At 35.7% G+C, this 14,063-nt stretch overlaps 1 protein-coding gene across 1 annotated transcript in view; it reads left to right on the forward strand.

Moving 5' to 3' along the window:
- Positions 1 to 555: 555 nt before the first annotated feature.
- Positions 556 to 14,063, forward strand: part of LOC129260709 (uncharacterized) — a 33,481-nt gene continuing 19,973 nt past the window's right edge. Inside the window, exons 1-7 of the mRNA XM_064114389.1 lie at positions 556 to 773; positions 7,041 to 7,071; positions 8,098 to 8,225; positions 9,521 to 9,818; positions 10,794 to 10,966; positions 11,941 to 12,144; positions 13,107 to 13,224. Coding sequence (XP_063970459.1) covers positions 771 to 773; positions 7,041 to 7,071; positions 8,098 to 8,225; positions 9,521 to 9,818; positions 10,794 to 10,966; positions 11,941 to 12,144; positions 13,107 to 13,224 — 955 coding nt within the window. The 5' untranslated portion in view covers positions 556 to 770. The remainder of the gene's footprint in view (positions 774 to 7,040; positions 7,072 to 8,097; positions 8,226 to 9,520; positions 9,819 to 10,793; positions 10,967 to 11,940; positions 12,145 to 13,106; positions 13,225 to 14,063) is intronic.

The following is a 14,063-nucleotide window of genomic DNA, read 5'->3' on the forward strand; positions in this document are numbered from 1 at the left end:
CATTTTTTTCTTGGTCAAAAGAAAAATTATAAAGCCTATATAACGGGGCCTATATGATAGATGTGAGAGTGAAAATGCTTCATTTCTGATCCAAAAGAAGTATTATAAAACCTTACCGAATGAATTGAAAATGTTGGTTAGTCATGATTCATCAAAACTTTCTAAATCTCATGAAAAAGTTGATTGGGGGTGTGTCGGTTCTGCATGCATGGCATGCGCATGTGAGTAATGCACAGATCGAGGGATTTAAACTTTGCGCCCTTCCTCTTCTCAAATCTCTTCTCACGAGCATTGACCTCATTGGTCGAATGTCAAGTTACTTCCGGTATATCCCATGCAATTACATTTACGAAGCGATAATTTATCCAGATTTTTTCCTTAATTTTATCCATATCTAATGATTATTAGCTTCCATTCATTGATAAAGTCCTGTCTGTATTTTCCATTGATTATTTTATCGACTAATGAATTCAATCAATCAATTATCTGACCAATCAAAATTTGCGATCTGACTCGGTATTTGCGAAAATCTGCTCTTACGCATGCGCAAATGGTACTCCATGTTGTTATTTACTAGATCGAGAGAGAGCGAGAGAGAACGTGCAGGTTTTCGCGAGAGGAAAAAAAAAGGTTATCGGGTTCAAGCTAGTTCTCTCAGCTCATCCGAGTTCTTCGGCCAAAATGTCGGCACAAGTTTCACGATGTTTACAAGTAAATTCTCACGAAACCGATTTTTACACTAACTAACAATCATTCCTGAAAACAAGATCATGGTGAGTAACGTTGAATTTCAATGGAGAAGACGATTTTACGTCAACTTTGAATTTGTTTCAGAAAACTGAAAAAATCGTAAGCGAATCATCTTCTCCATTTCTTGTCAAGAGACGCCAAGCTGTCATCTGTTCATTAACTTTTTCGTTTTTGCCCAAATGTTTATGATGATTATTATGAATAACGTTAGAGTAACTGAGAATTAAAGTCTGATCACACATTTATTATGTTATTTCATTTTTAGATAATCTATTAAATTGAAATGTTAAAATCTGAAATGTAAGTTGTGCTTGTGAAAATGTCATTTTTATCAGATATAAAATTATAATCATGTTTATTGGTGAATGGAATTAAGGTTAACCAGCATCAGCATTGCCATTGGCTAGACAAAGTTAACATTTTATTTTTATTTTCATCATTATTTCTCCCCATTGTGACCACAATCAACATGATCAAGATAGATTGATGTACTCGAGTCTTTTTTAGAGTAAAGAGTTGATTTATCAATTGTGATCGTGAAATAAGTCAGCAGTCCAAATTCACTGCTGTCTGAAATTTGTCGTCGGCAATGCTAATGACGAGTGGTGACATCTTTCCGAGTTGTAACGTTAGATCTTGTGACCAAAATTAACATGATCAAAGATAGATTGATGTACTTGAGAGTTAAGAGTTGATTTATCGATTGTGATCGTGAAATAAGTCAGCAGTCCAAATTCACTGCTGTCTGAAATTTGTCGTCGGCAATGACTAGTGGTGACAATCTTTCCGAGTTGTTATTGTAACGTTAGATCTATAAAAATATAAATGTTACACAGTGAGCACACACATGGGAGTAACTTTACAATCCAATGCTATAATCGATTGTGACAATTTGTGAGAGCATGGTTACTAACCAGTAACTAGTGTTGGAACGAGGCATCACACACACGATACATTATAGGATGGGGGTCGGGTGTCCGGACGCTTTATATTTTGAAGCCTTCTTTTTTGTCTTTGGATTACACTAAAACTATGAATTAAATAGTTGTAATCATCTATTTTGTTCTCTATAATATTTTTGAACATTTTGTAATAAAAATTGATGAAACTTTGCTTGTAAATTTTTCCAAATGACTTTCTAAAATTGATCGTCTGGACATTGCATAGTAAAGGTAAGCCCGAGCGGCCCACACATGGGTTATTTCAAGTTCGGTGCTAGTGTTTAGAGCATGAAAGTGATTCACGTTTGATCGTGTTATTGATGACTGACGATGGCGTCAGTCATTTCAACTTTACAAAAGAGAAATCGTGACGACACACTCAGTCAATACTCATCATACAGAATGCAAGGCGTTACAGTAGAATAAATCACTTCAGGAATCTGAAAGAGTAGATTGTCTAACATTAATGTTCAGCTCTCTTAAAGTCTAATGATATATGTACTCATCTTCATGATCTCAACTGGCAAAAGCTAATTCCACTGGACCGTTTCATCCGGTTTGCTGCCTGTTCATGAGATTGAGAGCGCCAACAGAAGTTGAAGTCACAATTTTTACAATCCCTGGGGTTAGGGGTTTGTCATGCATTGATAAATGGGAAATTACATGTAGATTGTCTACACCAGCTGTAATGCCACTAGCGCTCAACACGATTTTGTTGGAAATTTCACTTGTAAACGCAATTGTTAATGTACTGACGGTTAGGAATTTCCACCAGGCTGCTACTACGTCCACCTTGCTTCGTGGTCATCAGCTTAGGTTGCACGTCCCACATGCTTGCACTGTTACTTATCAGAAAACTTTTATTCCTTATGCCATTAGACTGTGGAATATACTCCCTGCCATTACAGTTAACTGCACTTCAGTAGACAGCTTCAAGGCTGAGGTGCAGAAAATCCAACTGCACTAAGACTGCGCTGATTCTTTTTAACCACACATAGAATAGTTCTTCCACAGCACTGTACAATTCTACAATTACGATGATACACCAAGCCGGTGGACTGTCTCAGATGATGATGTTGAAATATTTTGAGTAGTTAATCCCAACACCATCCTCATTTTATATTCATGATGGCTGGGGCTGGGGCTGGTGTCAGCATACCAATACCAGATTTCAACACTACTTGAGATCACCCAGTGACAAGAAGAGCGGTGAAAAATTTCATAAGGCCATTATTATCATCATTAAAAGAACTGGCAGTGTGTTGATCTTCAACTATGAAGGATACACTAGAACACAGGAAGAAGAAGAATAGGGCATTAGGTTTATTTTCCACCAGTCCATTTTCTGCCATTTATGATGGGGTGCTCAAACTTTGCCAGACATTTAAAAAGTATTCAGGCTGAAATTCATTCATAAAATATTCAAATTTTATGTAAAACCGATTCAAATGATAGCTACATGTACCTTTCAAAATTGAAGGCAAGATCATAAACTATAAAGTTATTGACAAAAAATGTGAAGTAGGTCATCGGTGTCGAGATTTCAAAAATCTATTCTGATCGACGAATGTGCACAGTGCTTGAAAACCATTCTGAAAAAGTGTGATCTAAGTTTGCTGACCAAGATTTTTTTTTGCTTTTCCTTTTGATGATGTCAGGGACCTGTCTTACAAAGTATTACGATTGATCCAATCAATCTCAACTGTATGGAAATCAAACCATACCATAATTTTTTCAACTGGAAATTGTCACAATCTCCTTAGTAAACAAAGAGAATCACACTGAAACTTCAAGAAAACGATGAATGTATGAATATACGTACAGCATATCTAATAAAAAATAAATTTTGAACAAACATGCATTTTATATGTTGACGTAGCTGGCCTTCGATAGTTGTGGTTGATCGGATCAGTCGCAACTCTTTGTAAGACGGGCCCCAGATTTTAATATTGAATATTTTTTTAGATAATGGACGTCCGCGAAGTTTGGACTCACTGCCATACTTTATTGATTTTTGGCAGTGGTGATGATAAGACAAAACTATTCATTCCAGGACTCTGCACAAAGCGAGTGCACTTACGCGATAAGAGAGGCAATAATTTCACTAAAAGGAAAAGAATCCAAATTTAATCGGTTTGAACTTCAGGTTCAAGATTTGCTTCAGTCCCAAGTTGCTCTGCCTTGCGGGTCAATGCAATCATCTGAGAAACAATTTTCTGGAGCATTTTCAGTGCTGCCAAATCTCATGAATGCAGGTCTACTCTCATCTTTATGTAGCCTGAACCAGACTTATCCTCCTTGATGTCAAGTATCATTTCTCTGCATTTTACCTAGTTACCCTGCAGTCTGTTAAATACATTTTTCATTGAAATTGACTTGTTGATCAGGGCCCCGTCTTACAAAGACTTACGATTTATCCGATCAATATCAAGTATATGGAAATCCATCAATGTCATAATTTTTCTTCAGGAAATTTGCTCAATATCCTTTGAAAACAAAGAGAAGCATACTAAACTGTCAAGAAAACAGTTAGTGTATTGAATATACATCATTTCTAGAAAATATTTTGAACAAACATGTAATTTTAGATGTTGACGTTGGTGGCTTTCCATAGTTGCGATTGATCAGATCAATCACAACTCTTTGTTAGACGGGGCCCTGGTGTACCGTGCACACCATTGTAAAAGTCAGTTTATCATGTGAGTTCTCTCTGCAACTTGAGGCTTCCAGTTTTTATAATGAATGGACAAATTCAACAGAGAAGAAGATTCACTTTGTGATCAATGTCAACATAGCTCTGTCAACTTTGCTGTATTGGTCAACTCGGTTTAAAACATTCTCACTCCCACCTCTCTAAAAGGATGCAATTGCCACCAACACCCATACGAAATAAGGATGTAATTGATAAAAGTACAACATTGGCACAATAAGACGTATTTGATTGATACCTAAAAAAACAAAAAATAGTCATTGATATTTTAGGTGTTTGGCTTGAGAGAATGAAACATTTTTTTAGCAACTGTATTTTGCAGGAGCCTTTTGGCATGCTGATGTCAGGGTGCTGTGAGATATTGCCAAAATAGTAGGTTACAAGACTCAACTTCTGCCCTATATGCAGCATTTGCCTTGGCATTTCAGACTCTGGTTGAACCTCATTGTTGCTGACTTTTTTTCATAAACTGAAGCTTAAAGCTACATACTGTATGATCAACACTGACCATTTTGGGCCGATAAACATGGCTGCATTTAAGCGACCTCATAAGCTAGAATCACGAACATGATTCAAGACACAACATTAAATCACAACATGACGTTACATTCTCAGGTCTGTGCAAAGCACAAGAATGCCTATTGCCGAAACCAGTCAAAATGAGTTTATGTTAAGTAAAATACTCAGCTGTCAAGCAGTGAATATATCATTGTTGTTCTATAGCTTATGTATTTTCCATTTGTCTATTTCACTTTTAGCTATGTTCTGGGTCTTTAAAAAATGTGATTCTAAATCATGATTCTAAAGTAAAAAAGTGGCAAATGATCGCCACCACAATGACAATCACAACCTTTGACCGATGTAAGGGTAATGAAGCAATCAACATATAGAAATACAATTGTTAGTGGTAATCACTCGGATAGCAGTCCAAAGAAGTAATCAACCAAATATAGAAAAAATATTGACTTTTTTATTGTATTATTTTTTGTTCAGTTCATGTTAAAAGAAAAAAAAAAGGGGGGGGGGGAGGGAACTGGCATGTTAGGTTCTAAAAAACATTGTCATATGTACAAATACATACATTAATTCATTATAAATGGGGCAAATAATAATTCAAAAAATTGATTGCTATATTTTGTGTTCATTTGTGAAGATTTTAAATGCTGGAGCAAGTTTATTTTTGTTTAATACTTTTAAGTCAATTCCAAATGGACATACATGTAAAAGGTTCTTTTATACGCCCGTCCTAGACAGGACGTATTATGGTATCAAGCTCGGTGTCTGTCTGTCCGTCCGTTAACTTTTCCTTGTAAACGCAGTAACTTCAGTTTGACTTAACCTTGGCTCATACAATTTGGTGTGTATGATACTAGCATGGATCCCAGGAAGCCAATGGATTTTTAGGTCAAAGATCAAATGTCAAGATCACAGTGACATGTTTTCATCTTACCCTTCTGAAGTCCTTGTTAACGCGATAACTTTAGTTGAACTTAACCTAGGCTCATATAATTTGGTGTGTATGATACTAGTATAGATCCCAGCAATTTTATTGATTTTGAATTCAGAAGATCAAAGGTGAAGTCGCCACCTTCCACTTTTCTTGCTTGACCAATAACTCCATTTTCCGTGTTACAGGCAGGCTTATTACAAAATGTATGTGCTCGCCTTAGCGACACTCTTGTTTTTAAATAGAGAAGTGGGATTACAATGATTCTAATAACATTAGTAACCCGCAATATGGAGACTGTTTTTCTTATTTGACTTAGAAAATTAGACTACACTATGCATGAGTACCATCAATGAAGTGGATATTTGTGCAATTGTGTCAATTATCCCACATTCTACCCCATACCAGTAGATTATGTATCATATATCATCATAATGTATGTTTTGTTTTATTTTGCCTTGAGTGTTTTTTTTTTCTGAGATTTTCAAGCTTCTCCATTATAGCCTGAATCTACATGCTATCTTTAGGGCGTAATTGCCCTATATTTTCATTCATAGTAATATTTCAGGTCAGAAGTTATTGGACTGATTATGCCATTGTGCCGTGTCAGTCATTGGAGCAATAATTCATTCTTTGTAATTGAATGACCTTATAAATCAGCTTTGCAAAATGGAGCACACTGTTATTTGTAAAATATAAGTCCTTTAAGTTGTGCTTTATCTGTACAGGAATTTGTTTAGTTTTATGGTGTAATATGCTTTGATTTTATGATATTTTATTTTTCTCTCTACAAATATGTTGAAATAAAAGCTAATTTCACGTACTGTACTGTACAAGTACAAGCAATGTTTTTTTTTGCTTTTTTTTTTTTTTAGGGGGGTTAACTCTTTTAAAATCAAGAAGAGTATTCTCATATCATCATGGAAAGCTGGAACTATGATCTTGTTTATGAATTTCTGGACAAAAATGTATGTAACTGCTTTTGATGAACTTTCAACATGTACAGTGTACATGTATGAGGTAGGTGACACTCACAGACAATTTAGCGGTAGGCCTACTTATTTTATAAACTATTGTTTTCCATTGTTTACATGGGGTTGAATTGAAATTGAAAATTACGATGTCTACAATGATGAAATTATTACGAGGCAGTGAATGATATACATTATTTTTTTATCTTGTTTATTTACAGAATTCCCTGGATTCTGAACCACCATATAGTGGTAAGTTTAGTGTTATTTGATTTTCAAATGATTTTCCAAACACCATTTTCAGCTCAGTTAAGGGGAATTTGTAAACTTCTAAGCTCTTTTCATGTCATTTTTGTAATGAAGAATATCATAATTAATAGGTCCTGCAAAATATTGTTTTTCAGTACATGTCTCACTACCCTTTCCGATTTAGAACATCTACATACATGTAGATCTGTAGGTTTCTTGTGTTTAGTCCCACTAATGCATTTCTGTGTAAAGTGCAGGCGACTATCAGTAGACGTGAGACAACTTCTTGTCATTTTGGCATCTCCAAAAGCTTACAGCATACATTCTTTGGCGCATTGTTTAATCTTCCAATCATTTTGAAGCAGCTTCTTCTCTAATTCATGACCAGAACATAATTTTTTTGTTAATGTGAAATACAGGCACATGTGTGTAGGGAGTATCATTCTGACATTAAAATCTTACTAAAAGTGAATTGTCAGATCTCTACAAATTTTCATTGTTTTATTATTATTTATGAAAATGTGAATTTGGTTGTATATAGATTAAACGTACATGTATGTAGCACCCACTTTGGGGATTGTGACAATATTTCTTGAAGAAGACATTTGGTTCATTTCATTTTCAAAGTTTATCTTAAAATATTCGTCCAATTCCATGTTTAAAGAAAAGTAAAAAGAAAAAAAAGGAGAAAATCTTTGATCTTACGTGTAGGCCTATATGAAGGGGAAAATGAAAAATTATATTTAATTTTTCAAACTGATTATGTGAATAGGAATGAATTTCTCTATTTTATGATAATCATGTTATTTATTTACATCACAAATGATGCAGAAATTATTGGTGTTATATCGATACTTCCACCCATAAGTACATATGTAGGTAAATGTATAGAAAGTAACTCTAAAAGACACAAGTGTATAAAGAATTTGAGGATGATGGACGATGTTGCCCTAATCAACCCTAAAATCCTCCATATTGAAAAATGCTTATTATTATTAATATTGTATTCTTTGATTCTATCCTCGACAGGTTTTGGATCAGAAGGAGGGGGCTTCTTACCGATGGGGGACTGCATGATGGGGGGAGCCGACCCCCTTCTCAGTCAAGACCCTCACAGCGTTCACAACACTTATAACAGCTTTGCAGATGAGGAAGTAGTAAGTATTACAAAACCATCAGCTGCCAAAAAGTTCTGAGATATATGAGTTTGTTGATATTAGTTTGAAATAACACAAAATACTGTACTGCGAATATTACAGATATGTGTAGATGCAGCCCGTAATGTGGAAATCCCGGTGCATGGGCACTGCCGTTCATTTTCTCTGTTTAGTTAGCAGAATAATTGAAAGTCCCCAACAGATGAAACAAAATGGCTGCACCTGTGCATGGGGGTTATACATGTAATGTACGGGCTGATAAATACAAAAAAATTAAGAAATCCTACTTGCTACAAATATTTCTAAAATTATGGGAAGCCAAGCATGTCAAATTTGTTCACCTAGTAGGTTTCTTACATTTATTGTGCTCTTTCCTAATTCTTTAATGATGAAGACAATTATCTTATTTATCCTTCCTAGACAGTTAAGATTGATTTGAGAGTCTAATGAGCTAATACTATGAACCTCTACTGTTAGAGATTAATAATAATAATATAGGGTATTTTTATTGCGCACATATCCACCTTGTGGATTAATGTTACAATTGGTTATCCATAGTTAAAGGTCAAGTCCTCCCAGAAGAATGTTGATTTGAATAAATAGATACAAATCAAGGAAGCATTATGCTGAAAATTTCATCAAAATCGGATGTAAAATAAGAAAGTTATGACATTTTAAATTTTCGCTTATTTTTCACAAAACAGTGATATGCACAACTCAGTGACATGCAAATGAGACAGTCGATGATGTCCCTCGCTCACTATTTGTTTTGTTTTTTATTGTTTGAATTATACAATCTTTCATTTTTTACAGATTTGACAGTAAGGACCAACTTGATTGAACCATATAGTATTAAACAATGCTAATTGCACATGTTCAGGGAGGAATAAATCGTTGTTTCACACGACAATAGGGAAAAAATTGGAATATTTCATATTTCACGGAATAAAATGCAAAAGAAATAGTGAGTGATGTCATCAGTCTCCTCATTTGCATACCGACAAGGATGTGAATATAACTGTTTTGTGAAATTTAGCGAAACTTTAAAATATCATAACTTTCTTATTTTACATCTGATTTTGATAAAATTTTCAGTGTTATGCTTGTTGGATTTTTTATTCGAATCATCTTTTTGTTGGGGTGGACTTGTCCTTTAACTTTAGACCAGTCTAAATCAAACCCAAATTCAGAATACAGGACATAGAGGCCAGTCAAAAGGATGGCCATGACCATTGATGGGCTTGGATTAATTTACCATGATATTGACAAATTCAATCCTTTTTTGTGTCTCCCAGAGCAATGATTTTCCTGAAGAAGAATTGATGCCTTCTAGCAGTCTGTACAGTCTTTACCTGTTGCATCCCAACTCGGACTCGAAGACGTCGCCCAATCAGAACCATGATTTCAACCAGTGCGGAAGCAAGGAAAGTGAGCTCAGGTGCAGTACCAACGGCAGGGCCAGCGATTCTGAGGAGAACATCGATGTGCTGTCTGTTGACAGTCAGAGTCAACCGACGCCAAACAGCAACGGTCTTGACCACGATGCCCTGTTTGAAGGAATGCCCTTCTATGAGCTCAAGGGGAGAGAAGTCGGTGAGTTGTTGGGTCATGTTGAGAACCGATCGGGCTGTTTTATAAAGTTGCTGGAAAGTCAGAGACTTTAGGCATAAGGGTGGTATTATAAATCTGTCGGAAAGTCATGAGGGGCTTTACGCATGAGGGCAGTTTTATAAAGCTGTTGGAAAGTCAAGAGAGACTTTACGCACAAGTAATGACTTGCTTGTGTGCTAAATAATCTACCTCAGATTTCTCGTCTTAACCTAGACTGGGTAAGGAGGGGAGCATCCAGCCCCCCCTTGAAGCTTTGGGAAATAAGTCCTAATCATTAAAAAGAGTTTTACCCCCCAAGTTTCCTGACTTTCGTTTTTCTCAAGTCATACATAATCTTGTAGCTGATCGTCAGGCCCAAAATTGTCTTGAAAACATTATTTTGTGTAGAATTTCAATACTATTTTTTCAGCCTGAATTCATAAATGTAGTTTGGCTATTCTTGCTAATTCTTCTCAAAATTAATAATTTTTTTTTGATCGTAGATGTGTAAGTATAAAAAATGAAAGAGAAAAATCAGAGATCAAAGGAATGCATAGAAAAATTATAAAGCACTAGAATATTAATTTATAGAGTACAGATTCTGTGTTGCATTTTCCTTTTCTGGTCATTAGTGACAAGAAGTAACAAGTCACAAGCCAGAGCATCTGCTGTTTAAATGAAATTAACTGCAGTTTGCGAAGACAAGATATTAAACTTTTGATTCAAATGAATAGATTAAAAAGGAAAAATTAAGTAACATCATGTACTTTTTGGTGTCACAAACTTAACTTCGGCAAATTATATTTTTGTGATTGCCTTGAAAGTGAATCACTAGACCTTTTGTTTTAGATTTTTTTTTAAAGTTTTCAATGATGCCATTCAAGGTAAATCCCAAATAATTGAAATGATTAACCTATTTATTTTTTAATTTGTTGAGATTTTCTTTGAATAACAAATATTTTGTTATCTGTTGATCAGGACCATGTGCCTACTGCACGATGTGGCGGGCGATTCGATTCCTCTCCTACTGTGGCAACTACCCCTTCTGCAGTGTGGCTTGCACCAAGAAATTTGCTGTTTACAAAAGAGAGAAGGGAGAGCTCCTGGAGAAGACTACTGGAGACCTTGGGACAAACCAACACCTCAATAAGGTCAGTTTTCATTGGCAAGGTGTTAATGCTGGGAGCTGGGCCGGGCTGGAACTTGGAGCCTGGCGAGTTGGGGGGCCAAGCTGTTCCGGGTTGAGAGCGAAATGAGCAAAGATCAGAAGCTGTAAATGTCTTGGAAAAATTCCAAATAATGTGAACCATTTACCTCCATGTGTGAGCTGCAGCTGGGTACATGTGGTGGCTCCGAGTTCCGGGCCTATCCACAACCCGGAAATTAATTTTGCTAAACCTTCCGGTCCGGGTCCAAGCTGGGTTTTCTTTCCGGGCCCCAATGTTACCAAAGTCTTAATGAACTAGCAAAGTCTTAATTAACACTTTGCCACTCTCTACCCAGGTGTTACATAGGTATCTGGTGGGATGCAAAATACCCATGTAGTATGCCTAGAAAGTGACAGGGAATAATTTTCCTGGTATCGCATCGCAATTTGCTCCACATTTTTGAAAGACTGCTCTGCATAAACTCTTTTGTATAGCATATCTTTACATAGGACTGTACATTACTTAGTTAAGAGCTTTTCTCTTTGTACCCAATATGCTATTCAAATTTGTAAAGCAAAATTATTCCCTGAGTGAGTTTGGAAACTTGCCGAAATGCTCCCCAAGGAGTGGAGAGCATACATTGTCTGAGGACAAGATCTGATGACCGGTGATAATATACCTGTGAAGTACTAAGAGATGTCGTTCAATGTATTATGGGCTACATGAAAGCAGCTACAATAAATAATCAGTTGATAAAGAAGATAGTTTTATATGGTGTATTTTGCCAGAGGATACAAACGACAAGCATTAAAGCATTTCTTCTATGTAATTTTCCTCTACATACCATTTCCCGTCAATCTACATGTATATCTTATTTAGCCAAAATTATTTTCAATTTGTGTCTACTTTATAGAGGAAACTATCTGAAAGTATCTTGAACCTGAATACATTTTTATTTCGTTTCGGCCATGCTTCAGGTACCAACACTTTTTGAAGAACACAAACCGCAACCGTTGTTTCCTCCGCGCTTCAACAACCACAAGCATTCCAAGTCATCTAGTGTCACTAACAGCATTCCCAATGGTCAGATGACCAACGGTCATAGCTCCGAGGTCTTTGATTGGTCAGATTATCTCCAAGCCCACGACACGGAAGCCGCTCCAGTCAAGTGTTTCTGTCACGTAAGTTACCATTTTCTTTTGATTAATGGGCAAACGGGGAATATGATTGAACAAATAACAATCAGCCATACATCCTTGAAATTCATCCTTTTTTAATTGTTTGTATTTCCATGAGTGATTCCACTTGCTTCTTTTGCCTTATACTGTTTTGTTGGTTACTGATCTATTTTTGTTTTTTTAATATTCAATTGTTTTTTTATGATGTCTGAGTGTGCTTCAGAATTTAAATTTCGCTGGGAGTGTAATTGTCATCTTTGACATGGGGAGTTCTCGCACAGCGATGCAGGGTGGATTCAATTCAAGAACATTGAAAATGTATTGTCAAATGCCCTTTCATGACAAAGAGCCGCCAAGAAATGTTTGTCAAAAATTGGTGAATCAAAACAGCAGGTTTTCTTACGACAAAATTGCTGTTCCGGTTCAACAAAGACCTTCCAGTTGTTCTTTGTATTTTGATGGAAATTTTAAATAGATATACTGTGTTGTTAAATCCATTCTACATTTCAGTGTGAAAACTCCCTAATATCACCGTCATTAAAGATAAATACCACTTGTAGTAACGATAAAAAATTAGTTTGAGCAGAATCCAATGAAATGACCACCCAAGTGTTGGTATGTATAAAATTAATAAAATATGTGCCAAATAGCCTTGGAAGAAAATTTGTAAGTGCTGAGAAATGAGCAAAATAAGCGTGGAATTCCATCATATGTCGGGTATTTTTCCAATGTTACACTGTCCCACATATTCTTTTCTGTGTTAGTGATCGTCAGATTTTATCGGTTTTGGAGCTAAGATTTCATGATTAAACAAAGATAAGTTTACATTAATGTACCAGATCTAGATATATGATAATATGGTGACAATTAACCTTGATTTTAAAGACTTTCTCATGAAATAATTGATTGCTGCAACTACTTTCTTTTAAAACTTTTAATGCAACCTTCCTTTCTGTTTGGCTCAGGCACCCATGTCACAAGAATGGAAAGGTAACCTGACTGGAACGATGATAGAAGTGCACAATCGAGATCCTGAGGAATCGCCCAACAGCTTCTGGGTAGCTAGGGTTATACAGATGGCAGGTCAGTAATCAACCAATCCCAGCACACCTTACAATTGATCTGCGACCCGATTTTGGAATAAAATGTAACATTTGTGCCAAATGTCTGGATATGGGACATCGTACTCTGCAATGTTCTAAATCATATGCATACCTGCGTTCAAATCCATGACAATAGTACACTTTTTAGTGGAATAAAAGTAAATTCAATATCTAATTGCAATGATGTCAAAGCAATATTACAATATGCTATGATTTGAAGCAAATTTAGACTTTATTATTATTTCTAGGTTGAAAGGTGTGGTTAAGATTTGAATGTTACTTCATTACATACAGACAAATGGAAATATTTCTTGTTATCCTAGGTTACAAGGTGAGGTTAAGATTTGAAGGTAATGTCATTGAATGAAAATGAGTGGATTTATTTCTTGATATCCTAGGTTACAAGGTGAGGTTAAGATTTGAAGGTAATGGCATTGAATGAAAATGAGTGGATTTATTTCTTGATATCCTAGGTTACAAGGTGAGGTTAAGATTTGAAGGTAATGTCATTGAATGAAAATGAGTGGATTTATTTCTTGATATCCTAGGTTACAAGGTGAGGTTAAGATTTGAAGGTAATGGCGTTAACTAAAAATGAATGGAAATATTTCTTGTTATCCTAGGTTGAAGGTAATGGCATTAACTAAAAATGAATGGATTTATTTCTTGATATCCTAGGTTACAAGGTGAGGTTAAGATTTGAAGGTAATGGCATTGAATGAAAATGAGTGGATTTATTTCTTGTTATCCTAGGTTACAAGGTGAGGTTAAGATTTGAAGGTAATGGCATTAACTAAAAATGAATGGAAATATTTCTTG

Source organism: Lytechinus pictus, unplaced genomic scaffold, assembly GCF_037042905.1.
Source record: "Lytechinus pictus isolate F3 Inbred unplaced genomic scaffold, Lp3.0 scaffold_19, whole genome shotgun sequence".
NCBI classification, from domain to species: Eukaryota; Metazoa; Echinodermata; class Echinoidea; order Temnopleuroida; family Toxopneustidae; genus Lytechinus; species Lytechinus pictus.